Genomic DNA, 18996 nt, shown 5'->3' with positions numbered 1-18996 from the left:
AATCAGAGCAAGGCAAAGCAAAGAGTGAAAGAGCAAGAAATGTCAACCTTAAGAAGAAAATGGGGAAGAAAGTTTCCTAAACACACACAAAGGCACTCAGCGCTGATAAATGTTAGATTTTACTTAAGATCTCAGCGGTATCCAGGAGACCGCTGACGTTAAAGCCTTGGAAAAAGCAGATACAGCAAGAAATAGGAGGAACCAAAAGTATGAAACATGAAGAGAAATGTGTATCTATCAGTTGAGGTTGATGTGAATTTATGCAGGTTCTGCAGTTGTAAAGCTCAATGGACATGCTTAAATACCTAAAAAAGACCATCAAAAGAGTTTTGCCCTTTCATGAGATAAGTTGCAATGGAAAAGTTTTTTTTTTTTCCTCTCAAGGGCAATTAATTCCAGTCAACACTTCCTGTTTTTGAAGGTGCAGTCCAGCAGAAAAGTTGGTTTAACATAAAAAACAGCTAGTTTATATAAGCTAGTAATATCTGATTGGGGGTTGTTGTTTTTTTTTGGCTTTTCAAAAGTTCACTTTAAATTTGCACAACAAATGTATGGCTCCATGGCTGCTGGTATGAACAAACTACTGTGTGACGAAGTCCTTATCTACTGAAAGTCTAGTTGGTTGATAAAACTGTATGGCAGTTTAGTTTATTGGTTTTTGGATGTGATATCGTTTGATTAAAAAAGAATTGTCAAAGTGCCCGGCAAACTTTGTGGATTTACCAGCCAACTGTGAACTGTGGTCCTGACTTAGAAAGCAGGAGAAGAAAAGAGGGACATCCTTACTTTTTCTTGTCTTTGTCCTTCTTGAGAGGCTGAGATAAGGAAAGGGTTTCAGCTGCCACCTTCCTCCTGTTAAAGGCATTCATTTCCTCCTCCAGGTCTCTCCTCTTCTCCTCCACCTTCCTCTTCTCCTCCTGGTGCATCCGCTTCAGCTGCTCAAACTTGTCGTGCAACTGAGAAAGAGAGACACAGAAAGAGAAAGAGAAAGAGAGTGAGAAAGGCTGCAGAAAAAATGAAAATATCCCAAGTTAAATAGTCATAAATAATGAACATTTAAAAATTATTTTCATTTGGGGGGGTGGGGGGGAGACAAAGAAGCACAGGTGAAACTTGCAACATGTAGGTTGTTTTGCTGTGATCAGTTTGGGACCACTTGATTGCTCTGACCAGCTTGGGAAAAAATTGTAAATTCCCACTAAATCCACACTGGGAAAAAGATAGTCATCACACTGATTCTAACACCTTGGCAGGTGGTTTGAGATGAAATGTGACAGCAGGCTTTAACATTTGTAAACCATTTCTTTGAGCCAGATACATCATTCAGTATTCCTGTCAAAAACATTTTGTCCCTAGAGAGGTGTGGAAAAAAAAACTAGGCCACAGAACTTCTTGTGAAACAAAAATTCCTGGCGGTGGGGATGACATTTCCAGCCCCAAGGCGATACTTTCTGAAAAATGCGAGCATGCTGTACGGATTGCATTTACACTTGTGTGTTTCTGGCCAAATTCCAACCACAACGTGAGCCAGACTACATGCAGAGGAAGTCTGGAAAACCCTATCACATTTCAATCGCAATGCATGCTGTGTGCATTTACACCTTGCACTACTGCATGTTACTCTCATCCAGACTAGATATCTTAACGAGGATCACATGAGGATAACTAGGTGTAAAAGGGGTCTTTGTCTGCAGATAAAAATTGGGATAAAATCTGGAGAGAAGTTGTATGGAATGCTATGTGCGAATGTGGCCCTTGTTGTAGTTAACCGCAGGCCCCTGGTGAGATATGACCGAGATCTCCTCCTCCCCGCCTCCAAGACCAACCTCTCTCTCTTTCTCCTTGAGCTCCGCTTCCGTCTCCTTCACTTTATTGACAAACATCTGCCTCATCTCTTCCTCTTTGTGCTGGAGGTCCCCGAGAAACTCTTTCCTCTTGGCCTCATACGTCTCCTGGAGACTGGGAAGACAAATAAAAGGAGAAATATAGAGGAGCAAAAGAGAGAGAAAAGATGAAAAAAAATATATATGGTATTGCCTTTGAACAATGGATAGCCACTGTGCCTTCAACGCTTCACTGTCTCTGTTGTTTGGCCTTTTCTGTGTGTGTCTGTGTATGCACATAGCAGAGCAGCAATAGTTGAGGAGTTGAATATGCATTGTGATTTTGCAGTCCGTTAGAAGATAATAGTAAGGGCTAAAAGGCTGACAGGTTAGAGGATAAACAAATGTATAATTTTTTTTGGGGGGAGGGGATTTTTCCCCCTTTTTCCTCCCCAATTGTATCTGGCCAATTACCCCACTCTTCCAAGCCGCCCCAGTCGCTGCTCCACCCCCTCTGCCGATCCAGGGAGGGCTGTAGACTACCACATGTCTCCTCCGACACTTGTGGAATCACCAGCCGCTTCTTTTCACCTGAGAGTGAGGAGTTTCGCCAGGGGGACGTAGCGCGTGGGAGGATCACGCTATTCCCCCCCAGTTCCCCCACCCCCCTGAACAGGAGCCCCGACCATTCTCTTGGTCTTCCTCACAGTCCGCCTCATCCGACCGTCTTTGCATTTCTCTTTTTATTCCTGCCAGCTCTCTCTGTATATCTCCCTGTCATTTCCTTTCTTTGACTCTTTCCCCCTCTTTGTATCTCCGTGTCACTCTCTCTTTGTGTTTGTATCGATGTCTCTCGTTCTCTACCTGAATGGTTGGCTGTCGGGGTCTGTGTCTTTGAATCCCATCTCCTCCAGCTTGCAGCGTCTGTAGAGTTCGTAGTGACGGGCATGGGTCTGCTCCCTGAGATCCTCCATGTTTACTCTGATCAGCATCTCCCGTAGCTTCACAAAGTCACAGTGGCTTTCATTCTCCACTGCAGACCACAAACACAGGCACACACAGGCATGAATACAGACACATAGATGCAAGCAGACACACACACACACACACACACACACACACTGAATAAGCATCATATAAGAGACAGGTATTAAAATCTACATGTACTTTATTTACATGTGATGAAATATTTTGTAAAGCAGTTGTGTTATTTATTATACTTTTGTCTCCGAGTGACGTGAAATGAAAAGAAAACTAAAGTCGTTAAAAATGGCGAAATGCATTAATCAACATGCTGGAAATGATTTTACTTAACAGAAACTTTGCTTGGATGTTGAAGGAAAAGGGGGATGGGGGACATCACTGAGGTAACTGAGATTAGATTAAACCCACCAATCACAGCTGTTTCACTAAAGTAGGCATCACCTGATAGCTAAACATTAAGAACAGTAAAGGTTAACCCACACACACACACACACACACACACACACTCTCTCTCTCTCTCTCTCTCTCTCTCTCTCTCTCTGTCTCTCTCTCTCTCTCTCTCTCTCTCTCTCAGCTCATACAGCAGTCTTATGGTCATACTTTCATTGTAATGCTCATTCCATAAATAACAACACCTTTATTGTCAGTCACCAAACTGGAGTCAAACTACACAGGTAAAAGCTCATATACTGGTATACTCATATACTGGTATAGTGGTATACTGGCTAGCAGCACAGTCCTGCAGATCATCCATTTTTTCCAACCCACTGATGTCTAAGGGGAATTTCCCAGAGGTCCATACCAAACTGATCTTCTTCCTGCTACCTGCCTTATTCATCCTCATTTGGCGGACATTATGAAGATGTAATACCCTATATCCTGTATCGTTTTTCATGGCGAAGTCCTGAATTAACTTAAACATGCCAGTGACAGAAAGCATCAATATGGACATTTGTTTGCATCTGACTCCTCCAGACTGTAGCTTTGGGGTCTTGTTTCAGAAACACGTGGAAGCTGTCTTGATCAATCCTAATGAAATCCCTTTAGCTTTAAATACAACTTTTTTATTTGGCAAATAAAATAGTTTACCGGAGTTATGAGCAGGAAGCCCTATATTTCAGTTCAGCTCCTATGACCGTTTCCTTTTCATCCCATGTCATTGTTTCCACTGCATGCAGCTTCCTTTTTTACAGCCCATTTGTCTCAATGTTAATCCTCCCATTCTCTCTTTCTCTCAAAAGCAGGAGGCAACCTCGATCCCCGGAGGAGCGGGAAGTACTGTGAGCAAAATACATTTGGAGAAACTAAACTTCGCATGAACTCCAACTAAATTAGTTCGAATCTATCAAACTTTCACCAAACGATTTTGATTTACTGGGAAAAATTGGGACCTCTGTGATTAATTATTAATTTTTTATAATGGCCTTTTTTTTCTTTTTCTTTTTTAAATTGGACTGATTCTCGTGAGCTGCTCCAGTTATCGGCCTATGTGAGTTTGTATTGGGGAGACAGGGCAGGAGGCATTTCCTCTCTCATATAGACACCAGCGGAGGAGAGAGAGCCATGGCTGTCACGTCCATTCTGTTCAGCCTCTTACACACACGTCTCCATTTACCTCTCGATCCTTTTATCTTAAGATGTGGACTTCATGTCACTCCATTTTAAAACTTCTTTTTTTTATTCTGTAAGATTGTTGTAGCTTTCCGACAAGTCTCCTTATGACAGCGCAGACAGTGGTGCCAACCTGTAAACCTGGGTAAAGTCTCATCCAGGGAGGAACCGAGCCACTGGGGGGGGTAAGGTATGAGTTGCAAACTATTGCCGGAAGCTATGACTGTCTTTGTATTGTAATGAATTCTTCCATCGCCGGGAAAATTTTATAGCTGTAGCGATAACAACAACGGGCTCCTGTGACTCAAGATGGAACAACCTAAAAATACAACTCTTCTGGTCTTTCCTGTCTCATTTACCCAGCATCCCTGTCCATCACTCATATCATGCATCTACACACTAACAAAGAAACGCGGTGCTCTTCCAGATGAACCCCCCACCCCCACCCCCGCCCTCCACAGATCTGTATTTATGGAAGTCCACCCCAGACACTTTCTCACAATAGAGACTTTATATCTGAGGATTCGGGGCTTTTCGCCCCCTCACAACTTCAACTCTACATCTCACAATCTCGAGTTTTTTTCTCGCAATTGTGACTTTTTGAGTCAGAATTTTATTTCTCCCTAGTAAATCCAAGGTACGTTATGCGTTCGGTTAAAATGGGTCTCATGAGGTGCCCCGGCGGCTCACCTGGTGGAGCACATATCACATAAGGCTGCGTCCCTACCGCAGCGGCCTGGGTTCAAATCTGGCCAGGCTCTTTGCTGCATGTCATCCCCTCTCTCTCCCTTTTCTTTCCTGTCTCTCTCTACTATCATTATCAAATAAAGGCAGAAAATGCCAAAAAAAAATGTATCTCTTAAAATGGGTCTCACCAGGTTTAGCCTGGAGAGCTTGTGGTGTAGCAACTTCTTGAGAAGCCTCGGTAAGATGGACACCATTTTAGCATTTTGAAGAGACCTGATCACAGAATGTGAGCTCACATTAGAACATGGCCAATCTGCTATCACAACCTCACCATTACAAAGCTGGTTTGAGTAAAATGCCAACTCTTTACTTTTAGCCAGTGCCATATGTGCCAGTTAACCACTTCCATATATAAAACACACACGTTAATATGCGTTGCATTTTTCTGATGCTGATTAGGCTTCCTTTTCCTCTGCCATTCTTTCTATAGTAGACGATGGAATGTCCCTCCTCCTCAGGAAGCTGATATGATCCTCCATCCTTTAATGATGCGTTAACACAAACAGATTAGTATCCACTGGCTACAATAGAATAGTGGTGCAGTGTAGCTGCTGAAAAGCCACAGCAGTGATTTACTTTCGACACTGACACCATATGGTCACTAAAACATACACCTGCCCATGTCTGTGAATGTTCTCATTCATCCAGGTCATGGTTATCCAAAGGAATTGAATCGAGTGCAACTGGACTTGGTATATATTAGTGAAGACGTTTCGCCTTTCATCCAAGAGGCTTCATCAGTTCGTGCCTTTCTGACTAGTCAGTTGCAATTGTGAGAAAAAAAAAGAAGAAAGACTTTTTTACTATAGTGGTGGCAATGGGCTTTCTACAGGTAATGACTCCATGGGGTCTAAAATGGAAACTTAGAGAGGGTGGTCCTGTAATTCTTCATTACTCCTCAAAGTCCAGAAACAAGAGCACAAAGAAATGTCAAGAGGGACAGAAAAGAATGGAAGCACTAGAGGGATTCTTCTGTTAAGCATTAACATAATTCATCTTTACAAATCATGGACAGCCCTCATGCTAATCCAATCAAACTGGTAATAAGAGTCAATAAGTCCCTATAAATAAGTTATTCTAAATCTGGCTGTGCGTGGAGGTTCGTGGAAAGGCGATGAATTATATCAGGGAGAATCTAAAGCCTCAGGACAATGTACAGTAAGATGTTGATAAACTTGAATATATTTGTGGCTAACTGGTATTGGCGGTTAATTGATATTAGCTGCTAAGTGCCAACAATTAGCGGAAGTAACTAGCTAAGACACCAAGACGACAGGGTAACGTCACAGTTTAACTTTATCTATTTACTTTAACTTTTGTAATTTGAGACTCACAAATAATGTTGCCTTTTTCATTTAATACGAATGTTTCATACCTGCTGCCCATTTAAAAAGCTATTTTTCTGTTTTATTATTATCGTGTGTGTGCATGTATATGTGTGTACAGATGCTAATTATTATGAGATCCGTAACAATACTTTGGTGACTTGCCAGAGCCTGCTAGGGCGACACCCAGGTCAATGTCACTTACCTACAAAGGAACTGTATTATAACTGCTGTTATATGGGTGTTGATATATTTTCTTTCCTTTTTTTAATTTAATATGGGTGTTGATATATAGTTCTTAAGTATATAAACAATTTTTGATTTAATATAATCTTAACAAGACCACTGCTCGCACTGGTTAGGGCTTGTTAGAGGGTTTTTATATGGTTATTTGCCATGTTATACTAGAAATGGGGGATGCGATCTCTAGGGAATTAGTAGATCAGCCTGGGTTCTCAAGGCTCTGTTTTTGTTTTGTAGTTAGTAGGCAGGGACTTTTTTTTTTCATTTTTAGAAAAAATGTCTGATGCTCAAAATACAGGTTATCTTCGTTTTTTTTTTATAGCTAGAATATAAAGGGAATTCACAATCCAGTAAAGCGTAGTAGGGTATTTGTACATTTAAAATATTTGAGAGCTGATGTCATGCTCATACAGGAAACTCATCTTCGGTCAAGTGAACACACAAAACTAAAGAAAGCTTGGATAGGACAAATTTTCTGTTCCAGGAATGAGAATAGAACGTGGGGCACGGCCATCTTTATCAGAAGGGTATCCCATAAACTATTCAAAGAGCATGCTTTTTCCGATTAACCACACTGATAGAGACTACTCTAGCTTTCCATTTAAACTTGAACATAATGTGTTTACATATTTAGGAATCAAAGTCACCCATAAAATGGGGAGGTTATATAACCATTACTTTAAAACACTAATAGAACGAACAAAACAAGATTTTAAAAAATTGGTCAACGCTACCAATTTCATTAGCGGGCTGCATTAATATAGTTAAAATGACAGTCTTACCCAGATTTCTCTAACTTTTCAAATGATTCCCATATTCATACCTAAGACAACTTTTCAACAATTAGATAGATTAATTTCATCATTCATCTGGAACAATTCAAACCCCAGGATGAAAAAAATATACTTGGAGGTCCCTAAGGAGACAGGGGGATTAGGCTTGCCTAACTTTATTTGTTACTACTGGGCTGCGAACATTGTAAAACTTTTACATTGGGCATTTACATATAAGAATCAACAGGGTACAGATTGGGTTTACATGGAACTCTTATCCAATCCTTTACCGATATTCACCTCTCTATTACCACATAATCCTAACATACAAATAACAAACCCGGTGGTTAAAGCTTCACTTAGGATATGGCTACAGTTTAGGAGGCATTTTGGATTAAAGCATGCTAGCGGGCTTTTTCCAATAGCAAATAATCAATTCTTCTCATCATCTGTGTTAGATAACGCATTTCAACATTGGCATAGAAATGGACTGGTGTTTTTCTGTGATCTGTTTAAAGACGGAACATTCACCTCATCTGAAACACTTACCAAAGACCATAACATACCCAGATCCCATTTTTTTTAGATACCTTCAAATCCATAGTTTTGCCAAGAAAGTGTTTCCCTCATTTCCGTATCTGCCACTCAGGAGCCAATTAGATGTTATTCTAGAGATGGATCCCTTTGGGAAAAAACGGGTCTCTATAATTTACACACTGATACAGGGATGAAAACAGATATCCTGGGCCAAAACAAAAACTGCATGGGAGAGAGATTTGGGTGTAGAGCTTTCTGAAGAGGCATGGCGGGACAGCTTAACTCGTATACATACGTCCTCAATGTGTATACGACATGGGTTAATTCAGTTTAAGGTGCTTCACCGTCTTCACTATTCGGGGGACAAGCTTGCCAGAATCGTTCCCACCACAGACCCTGGCTGTCCGAGGTGCAGCCATAGTCCAGCCTCGGTGGGACACATGTTCTGGGCATGCCCCTCCCTCAACAGTTATTGGGGACAGATATTTAATGTATTCTCACATATCTGTAAACAGACCATAAACCCTGATTTTCACACAGCCATCTTTGGCATACCACCCCCTAACTGTAAGGTCACAACTTTGCAGGCAAATGCTACTAGCACGCAGACTTATCTTATTTAACTGGAAGTCGAATAAAGCTCCACCATTGTTGCAGTGGCTGAGGGAGGTGCTGTCCTTTCTACCTTTAGAAAAACTCCGATATAAAATATGTAAAACCCGTAAAAACTTTACTTTGACCTGGAGTCCTTTCATAGACTTTATTTAAGGTTTTCCCTTTTATTGAATGTACTTTTTATTTACCTGGTTGTAACGACAATACTTATAGATATATGTGTACAACTTTATATTGTCTTCAAAAATATGGTTATTATGTGGAATTGGAGTAAGAAATCCCTGCATAGTCCTTCTTTTTCTTTTCTTTTTTTTTTTTAGCCTTGGTGGGGAGGGGGGATTCCTACACATTTCTTTTTTGTTGTTGTTGTTGTTCGTGTGTCTTGTATACCGGTTCCAAAAAAAACTTGAAAATTGGAAAATAAAGTTTAAAAAAAAAATCTGGCTGTGCGTAATGGCAGGGGGCCATGTGCAGAGTATAGGCACGTGGAATCGTGGACTGGATCATATGCCAGACACCCCAGGGCAGCCGTGGTGCATTATGGGAAATAGGTTCTGTCTAAATGCCACCACCAGCAGTGAGAACTAAATTTGTGGTAATGATGTCAAAAATACAGCCAATTAGCTCAGCGTTTACCTTGCTGAGCTAAGTAGAGGCCAAGTTCAGCCTGATCCACAACAGCATATCAGAAAATCACAGCATACAATAAACAGACACAAGGTACCAGCACAGCCCCAAACACATGCAAAAAGGGCCAAGAAAGCAAACACTTTCACTTTCATCCATGTGGAGACAAAATAAAAATAGCCTGTTTGAGAAAGAAAAAAAATTGGGACCAACTAAATGACCTTCACTTCCTTTGAGGTCTTGAGCACCAAAAAAGAAGAGATGAGAAATGTTTGCAGTGGATGCAGCTGTGTAAATCTATGCGTAAAGCTGTCTTTTGCTCATTTTTCTTTTTTACTGACATCATTAGCTGAAGTATAGAAAGTGCATTCCATAACGAGCCTTTCCCAGGGACAGACCCAGGTAAGTGCATCGGCCTGGCATCAAGTTGTAAGTTTGCATTGCACCTGTTAGGGCTCGGTCTGTTGACCAACCTGGCAACCAGCAATGAGAGCGGGGGAAGGGCGCGTCTAAAACACCTGCAGCCTACCTACTCGTTAACCACTCTAGTATAAGTTTGTTTGCTTTCCAGAACTCGTCGCGAGTTCGTCCTGAACAGTCCCGTGAGTAAATTCTTCGTCTCGAGTTTTGTGACATTTCTGTGTCTCCCGGTGGAGTACAGATTGTAGTATTCTCCGTGTTTTTGCTTGTTTGATTATTCCCTTGTGTCAGTTCTCCTTGAGAGCTTGTTCGGAGAAGAACTCTCTTTGTGTTTTCCCCATTGGATTTTCCCATCGTGATTTTCCAGTTGAGATCAAGTTTTTGATATTCTAATTTCTCCTCTCTCACTGTGGATCTTATTACTCGGTTGGACTTCTACCTTAAAGGAGCAGTTTGTGTTTTTTCCCCTTTCGGACTTTAAAGGAGCAGTTTGTGTTTTTTCCCTTTCGGACTTTAAAGGAGCAGTTTACGTTTTTTCCCTTTCGGACTTTAAAGGAGCAGTTTACTTTTTTTCCTTTTCGGATTAAGGGGGCAGTTTACGTTTTCCCATTTTTAAGAAGCTATTCTCAAGTTCCGCCTGAAGCGCCTCCCCCTTCTGTCCAGGCCCGGCCGGCTCTCCTCTACGAGTCCTGCCAGGTTGGTGCTTTACTTTGTCTTGTGTTGTCGCTATTGGGTTCGTTCTACAAACCTTAACAGTACGAACTCGCCTTCACTATGAACCCAGACAACCCAGACGCCAGTCCTGTCCAGGCTGCTCTCTATAAGCAGATTCAGCTTACAGCCTCCCACGGCCAGCAACTACAAGAGGCCGCTGTTGCCATGCAGGGCCTCCGGGCTCAGGTGCAACCCCTCCAGGCTTCGGTGGATTCTCTTTCGGCCCAGCAAGCGGCGCTCGCGAGCCAACAAGAGGAGGTTCTTAAGCAGTTGCAAACTCTCACAGCGGCTATCACCATCCAGCCAGCTGTCCCACCAGTTCCGGCCGCCCCTCCTCCAGCAGTGCCCGCAGCCGTTGCCTTAGACAATCCTACCGTTTATGTTTCGGATTTCCGGGAGCCCAGTATCTCCAATCCCAGGCCTTTTGATGGCAACTTTGAGACCTGTGCCACGTTCATCATGCAGTGTGAGCTTGTCTTCGCCCACCATTCCAGGGGGTTCACCACAGATGCTGCAAAAGTTGCTTACGTGACTAACCTGCTGACTGGCCGCGCTGCTCAGTGGGCCACTGCTTCCTGGTCCATGGGGGCCAGTTTCTGCTCTTCCTACGATGACTTTGTGGCTGAGCTTCGGAAGGTATTCCATCATCCAGTGTACGGTCAGGATCCGGGTGTCCGATTGAGCAGGATCCAGCAGGGCAGTGGCAGTGTCACTGACTACTCAGTCGAGTTCAGGCTGGCTGCGGCTGAGAGTGGCTGGAACGACCAGTCACTTCGGGTAACCTTCCGTAGGGGCCTCAGCGATGCCGTCAAGGATCAGCTAGCCACCCGGGAGGATCCTACCTCTCTCGACGACCTTATCAGCCTTGCCATCCGCATCGATGGACGTCTCCGCGAGAGAAGGCGCGAGCGAGGTCTACGGGGAACCGTTTCTACCTCTCAGCCATCCAGAGCTTCCGAAGGGGGCTCTTCTTCGTCGCACTCCACTTCCCCTGTGGCAAGCCTCTCCTCCTCCCAGACAGTGACAGAGGAGGAACCTATGCAGCTTGGGCGTACACGACTGACTCCCGCTGAACGTGAGGCCCGGTTCAAGGCAGGTCTCTGTCTTTACTGCGGTCTTAAGGGACACCGGATCAGCGAGTGTCCTACGCGGCCAAAAGATTAGGCTCACTGGGACCCCGGGAGATCCTAGTGAGCCGTCTTTCCTGTTCCCGCCATCCTGCTCCGGCTAACCATCTTGTGAGCGTTACCCTGGCTTGGGCAGACCAGCGGCTCACTGTAGGCGCACTCATCGATTCGGGAGCTGATGGGTGTTTCTTGGACTCTACGTTTGCTGCTCAAGCTAACATTCCATGTGAGGAATTGGAGAGGCCAATAGAGGCCTTTGCTCTGGATGAGCGCCGCCTGGCCAGTGTTACCCGACAGTCCTGTCCCGTGTCTCTCACTATTGCTGGAAACCATGTGGAGAGCCTTCAGTTCTTCGTCATCCAGTCCCCCTTAGTTCCTGTGATCTTGGGGCGTCCCTGGTTGGCTCAGCATGAGCCACACATTGCTTGGTCGTCTGGTAACATTTTGGAGTGGAGCTCCTCCTGTCACGCCCGGTGTCTTCAGGCCGCACCTGGTCCAGCAGTCCAGACTGTTCCGATTGCCCCTCCTCCCGATCTTTCCTCTGTTCCTCCCGAGTATCATGATCTCGGGGAGGTCTTCAGCAAGACGCGGGCTCAGTCTCTCCCTCCGCATCGGCCATATGATTGTGCTATCAACCTCCGTCCTGGGGCCTCTCTCCCTAGCAGTCGTCTTTACAGCCTTTCCATCCCCGAGAAGGCTGCTATGGACGATTACATTTCAGAATCGTTGGCGGCAGGGCTCATCCGACCCTCATCCTCCCAGGTGGCAGCTGGTTTCTTTTTCGTTAAGAAGAAGGATGGTGGTCTCCGACCCTGCATTGATTATCGCCAACTCAACGACATCACCATCAAGAATAAATACCCCCTGCCTCTGATGAGCTCCACCCTCGAACCCCTGACCCAGGCGACTGTCTTCACTAAGCTGGATCTCCGGAACGCCTACCATCTCGTTCGGATCCGGAAAGGGGACGAGTGGAAGACAGCCTTTAAGACTCCCCGTGGTCATTATGAGTACCTGGTAATGCCGTTCGGCCTCACCAACGCCCCGGCGGTGTTCCAGGCACTCATGAATGACATCCTTCGCGACATGCTCGACCAATTCGTTGTCGTCTACCTTGATGACATCCTCATCTTCTCCAGGTCCCTCGAGGAGCATGTCCAGCACGTGCGGCAGGTTCTCGAACGCCTCCTTCGTAACCGGCTGTTCGTCAAGGCTGAGAAATGCCTGTTCCATTCTGAGTCAGTGGACTACTTAGGTTTTATCGTGGAGGGAGGCAAGACTCGAGCTGATCCTCGCAAGATCAAAGCGGTGGTGGAATGGCCGGATCCTAAGTCACGTAAGGAACTGCAGAGCTTCCTCGGGTTCGCGAACTTTTACAGGAGGTTCGTCCGAAACTACAGCTCTGTAGCAGAACCCCTCACCCGTCTAACCTCCCCCTCTCAGCCGTTCGTCTGGTCCCCAGCTGCTCGCTCTGCATTTCTGTCGCTCAAGGAGAGGTTCACCAGTGCCCCCGTCCTACTCCATCCCGATCCCAAGAGGCAGTCGATAGTTGAGGTGGACGCTTCGGACACCGGATTGGGGGCTGTGCTCTCCCAACGATCAGAGGCCGACCAGAAGGTTCATCCTTGCGCGTTCTTCTCCCGCCGGTTCCTTCCCGCCGAGGAGAACTACGATGTTGGTAATCGGGAGCTTCTCGCTGTAGTGGCTGCACTTGAGGAATGGCGCCATTGGCTGGAGGGGGCAGAGCATCCATTTACCATCTGGACTGATCATAAGAACCTGACGTTCATCCGGGCAACCAAACGTCTCAATGGTCGGCAGGCACGGTGGGCCAGCTTCCTCAGTCGGTTCGACTTCACACTGACTTATCGTCCTGGCTCCCGCAACACCAAGGCAGATGCTCTGTCTCGTCAACACCTTAAGGAACCTGTAACGGTGGAACCAAGTCCCGTCCTCCCTGAGACCAAGGTCGTTGGCGTGGTGACCTGGGGCCTTGAAACGGTGGTCAAGCGCGCCTTGCGCTCCAGTCCAGCCCCGAGCAACGTGCCGCCTCGCCGACTGTTTGTTCCGGACTCAGTGAGGTCTCGGGTCCTCAAATGGGGCCACACCAGTCAGCTCGCTTGCCACCCTGGAGTCCACCGCACTTTCACTTTCATAGCTCGACGGCTCTGGTGGCCCACTATGAGGAGGGACGTCAAGGAGTTCGTCATGGCCTGCACCATCTGTGCCCACAGCAAGGCCTCGCACCAGGCACCGGCTGGTCTGCTGCAGCCCCTTCCTATTCCCAGTCGGCCCTGGTCCCGTGTGGCGTTGGATTTTGTCTCTGGACTTCCTCCGTCTCAGGGCAACACAGTGATCCTGACGGTGGTGGATCGCTTCAGCAAGGGTGTTCACCTGGTGGCTTTGCCTAAGCTTCCTTCTGCTTCAGAAACCGCTGACCTCCTGATGAGCCACGTCTTCCGTTTGCATGGACTTCCCAAGGACATTGTGTCAGACAGAGGGCCCCAGTTTGTTTCCCGTGTGTGGCGTGCTTTCTGCAAGGGGTTGGGCGCCTCGGTCAGCCTTTCGTCGGGATATCATCCGCGGACTAACGGACAGACTGAGAGGATGAACCAGAGTGTGGAATCTGCTCTCCGTTGCGTCGCTGCCAAGAAGCCAACCTCCTGGAGTCAGTTTCTCCCCTGGGTCGAGTATGCGGTCAACTCCCTGGTCAGCTCCGCCACCGGCCTCTCGCCCTTTGAGGCATCCCTGGGTTACCAGCCGCCCGTCTTCTCTGCACAGGAGTCCGAAGTGGAGGTTCCCTCCGTGCAGACTCATCTGGACCGCTGTCGTCGTGTCTGGGAGATCACCAGGGCTGCGCTGCTCCGTGCTACGGAACGTGCCAGACGAGGAGCTAACCGTCGCCGATCCACAGCACCAGCTTACCAACCCGGACAGAGAGTCTGGCTGTCCACCAAGGATCTCCCCCTTCAGTCCTCTGCCAAGAAGCTGAATCCCCGGTTCGTTGGACCCTTCGAGATCCAGGAAGTACCCAGTCCTGCAGTTGTGCGTCTTAAGCTCCCGGCCTCCATGAAGATCCATCCGGTTTTTCATGTGTCCCGAGTAAAGCCTGTCTCCGAGAGCCCCCTTATGCCTCCGGCCCCAGCTCCGCCTCCCCCTGAGATTGTGGATGGGCATCCACAGTGGAAGGTCCGTCGGCTGATGGACGTCCGACGCAGGGGACGGGGGTTCCAGTATTTGGTTGACTGGGAGGGCTATGGGGTGGAGGAACGAAGCTGGGTATCCCGCCAGCTCATCATGGACCCTGGTCTGCTCGCTGAGTTCTATCGCCGTCACCCTGACAAGCCTGGCAGGTCGCCTGGTGGCTCCCGTAGAGGGGGGGGTACTGTTAGGGCTCGGTCTGTTGACCAACCTGGCAACCAGCAATGAGAGCGGGGGAAGGGCGCGTCTAAAACACCTGCAGCCTACCTACTCGTTAACCACTCTAGTATAAGTTTGTTTGCTTTCCAGAACTCGTCGCGAGTTCGTCCTGAACAGTCCCGTGAGTAAATTCTTCGTCTCGAGTTTTGTGACATTTCTGTGTCTCCCGGTGGAGTACAGATTGTAGTATTCTCCGTGTTTTTGCTTGTTTGATTATTCCCTTGTGTCAGTTCTCCTTGAGAGCTTGTTCGGAGAAGAACTCTCTTTGTGTTTTCCCCATTGGATTTTCCCATCGTGATTTTCTAGTTGAGATCAAGTTTTTGATATTCTAATTTCTCCTCTCTCACTGTGGATCTTATTACTCGGTTGGACTTCTACCTTAAAGGAGCAGTTTGTGTTTTTTCCCCTTTCGGACTTTAAAGGAGCAGTTTGTGTTTTTTCCCTTTCGGACTTTAAAGGAGCAGTTTACGTTTTTTCCCTTTCGGACTTTAAAGGAGCAGTTTACTTTTTTTCCTTTTCGGATTAAGGGGGCAGTTTACGTTTTCCCATTTTTAAGAAGCTATTCTCAAGTTACGCCTGAAGCGCCTCCCCCTTCTGTCCAGGCCCGGCCGGCTCTCCTCTACGAGTCCTGCCAGGTTGGTGCTTTACTTTGTCTTGTGTTGTCGCTATTGGGTTCGTTCTACAAACCTTAACAGCACCCTTCCCCCTCATATCAACCCCAGCTGGATTGGAAGACCATTTTATCAAATATCTATAGAACTGAGTCCTTAGAGCGGCACAGTGGCGCAGTTAGCGCGGTTGCCTCACAGCAAAAACGTACTGGATAGTCCAACCTTGGGGGTCGTCCTCTGTGTGGAGTTTGACGTTCTCCCCGTGTCTGCGTGGGTTTCCTCTGGGGGCTCCGGTTTCCTCCCACAGTCCAATGACATGTAGGTCAGGTGAATCAGTCATACTATATTGTCCCTAGGGGTGTGTGTGTGTGTGTGTGTGTGTGTGTGTGTGTGTGTGTGTGTGTGTGGGCCCTGTGATGGCCTGGTGGCCTGTACAGGGTGTCTCCCCACCTGCCACCCAATGACTGCTGGGAGAGACTACAGCATCCTGTGACCCCGGTTAGGAAAAGCAACTTTGATAATGGATGGATGGATGGATGAGTCCTTAGGACATCATCCACGCACGCACGCACGCACACGCATGCACGCACACACACACACACACACACACAAACAAACACACACGCGAGGAACAAAATATGAATAAAAGTAAAAACAATTACAACTGCAAACAACACACACATTTGAAATGGGTATGTTAGGTAATAAAAACTGATCCAGGTACAGACATACTTGGTAGTCATGAATATATATTTGGTTGCCTGTTCACCTACAAAACACACACACGCACACACACCAGTAGATTGTTGGAGAGGAAGGAGAAATACCAGGGGCCTGCTATCTGTCACAGCTGTCTGGAGTTTAGAGATAACAGAGTACGAAGATCCTTGGGGAAGATAAACACACACACACGCACAGCCCCTTAAATACTGTTGTTTTTGTGTGTGTGTGTCTGCAGACAGTCCTCCCTCTGTCTTTGGGGAAGTCGGTGGAAACTTCCCATGGCTGTTTGGGGAGGGTTCACCATAGCCCATCCAGATGACATCTGGCATCTGAAAACTGTTTTCATTAGCACAGCAGCCACCCTCAATAGGCTCAGTGTATCACACCATGAGACACTTTCTCTTCCCCGACTCTCCTCACTGGACACGATGACAAAGCCTCCTCTATGAACACAGCATGCGCAGCATACCAACACGCCAGACTGATAAAAACCTCCTACAGATAGCATCACTGCAGAGATGGACAGTATGGCAGACAGCATCACTGTGAATACTCGGTATAGAATAGTCTAAGTGGATAAAAAGGCTCTCCGTCCATAAATCACAACTAAACATTGTCATTTTGTGTTCAGAAATATAAAAGCCTCTATCTTTAACACTGAATCACCAACTATATAAGAATCAGAAGTCAGAAGGGTCCAAATCTGTTTTATTTGGCAACATACCAGGAATCTGGCTTGACACGCTGCTCATTGTGAATCTCAGACAAAACAATTTTTTTTCTTTAAATTCCTTGATTAAGACTGTCTGGTTTCTCATGGTGTAAATTACTTTGATTGCATCAAGTGTCTCGGAGGGGGAAAAAAATACTACAAAAGGAAAGAAAAGCAAAGAAAAATCACTCACAGCTATACACACGGTCAAGATTTTGCATATTAAGACAATTAGCTTGACTTTTCCTTAATTAATTTGCCACAGTGTTGTGACTGATTGGTTCTGTTTGTCCCAGCATGAAGAAACCTTTTTTACACGCGCAGTCAGCCTCAGAGCGTTTTACTGTCTGCAGATGATTACAGTGGAACGATGTGATGAAAAATATAACTAATAAAAGGCAGAAAATGCAAAAAAGAAAAAAATATAGAACCGTTGCGTTGGAGATAGAGAAATGACAAAGAGATGACCCCAAAAAGACAGCAGAGATTTGTCTGTTAGCAGACGGCATATCCATAGAATCCGTTCCCTAACAGACCCAGCAGCTTTTATAAATAACTATGGAGTGTCCTCTGAGAGTTGGGGAATGAGGGTGGTCAGAGGATAATGGGGGGAGAGAGGGAGAGAGAGAGAGCGAAAGAGAGAGCAACGTCAAGCTGTTCTGCAAAATTCCCACTGAGTTTCTTTACGTGACATGATGATGTGTGCGTGATGAGGCTGGTGGACAGTCACAGGGGAATAAGTAATGGCAAACAGGTTCTAAGCTGATTCCACTGAGATGTCCTGTGTGTGTGTGTGTGTGTGTGTGTGTGTGTGTGTGTGTGTGTGTACACACTGATGAGGGCATATGTCAGTACAGTCAGTACAGTCACATGCATGCAAGCAAACACAAACACACAGACAGATCCTTACACATTTTTGTATGTTTTTGATGGTGTCGTTTTTGGGAGGTTTTGGATATGTGTTTTTGTCTTTTGTGTTGCACTGCTGTGGGCTGGGAGAGACGAAATTTTGTCTCTTTTGTGTACGCAAGTGCATGAATGAGATGACAATAAATTGTTCCTGATTCCTGATCATGACACAAAGAAGACCCACCACTTTCTGCCTGTAATAATTCAACAGCAACTAAACCTTACAAAACACGTGATAAACACAGGCTATACATAAAATAAAATAAAATAAGATGGATGGCGGCTCCGTTTAGTTTAGTCACAAGTTTTCTCATTGCCACACCTAAATCAAACACAGCCATCATTAACGTTATTAGCTGGAGCTTTATCTGTCCTGTTGGGCTTACATCACTTCGTCCCAAGACCAACCCGACACTTACAGGTGCTTTTTCTCCTTTAGATGGTGGCAAACTCACTCAAAAGTGGGAAAGAGTTTGGTAGCTCTTCGAGGAAAGTTTATTGTCATTTGAGGTACCTACCTTTCCGCTTAACGTAACACGCACACACACACACACACACACACACACACACACACACACACACACACACACACACACACACTCTCCCTCTCTCTCTCTGAATCTTTGTTGCTCCCAAAGGGGAAACTAAGCTCAAGAGAGCGATGCAACAAGTGGTGAAACTATCTGAATGTATTGGAACGACTACACCAAGTTTTTACAGGACGCAGTATCTTCGCTGAATAATCTTCAAACAGACTTTAAAGTTCATCAGCTGGTGTGCACGGCCAGCTCTTCCCATTACTGAACACCCACGATCCATCAGAGTAAAACTGCTTGCAGCGATTCAGACAGTGTTAAAGGTAAGAAAAGAAAATAAGGGTATGGATATAAATAAATACTCCTATGCACTATAAGTGAATTTTCTCTCTCCTATACAGGCAAAGACACAACCAGAGTAAGTAATCCCTTTTGGGGGGGACTCACCTTGCACAACACCCCAGGGGTACTGCCTGGCCCTGACCGTCTTGTTCCCCACTTTGACCTCCTCCACGCTCCCCACCACAGCGAACGGCAGA

At 46.0% G+C, this 18996-nt stretch overlaps 1 protein-coding gene across 2 annotated transcripts in view; it reads right to left on the bottom strand.

Annotated features, from left to right (window-relative positions):
- The window catches only part of septin8a (septin 8a), a 262906-nt gene that overhangs the window by 212371 nt on the left and 31539 nt on the right, over positions 1–18996 (bottom strand). For both annotated transcript variants that reach the window (XR_008810634.1, XM_056285491.1), the window contains exons 6-9: positions 18905–18996; positions 2688–2856; positions 1827–1959; positions 787–956 (exon numbers count right to left, since the gene is read on the bottom strand). The exon at positions 18905–18996 is cut by the window's right edge and continues 5 nt beyond it. Coding sequence is in view for 1 of the 2 variants with exons in the window: in XM_056285491.1 (XP_056141466.1) it covers positions 787–956; positions 1827–1959; positions 2688–2856; positions 18905–18996 (564 nt within the window). In the remaining variant the exon portion in view is untranslated. The remainder of the gene's footprint in view (positions 1–786; positions 957–1826; positions 1960–2687; positions 2857–18904) is intronic.

The sequence above is a fragment of the Lampris incognitus genome, chromosome 8 (genome assembly GCF_029633865.1).
Source record: "Lampris incognitus isolate fLamInc1 chromosome 8, fLamInc1.hap2, whole genome shotgun sequence".
In the NCBI taxonomy this organism is placed as follows: domain Eukaryota; kingdom Metazoa; phylum Chordata; class Actinopteri; order Lampriformes; family Lampridae; genus Lampris; species Lampris incognitus.
This window is presented reverse-complemented; position numbering and strand designations above follow the sequence as displayed.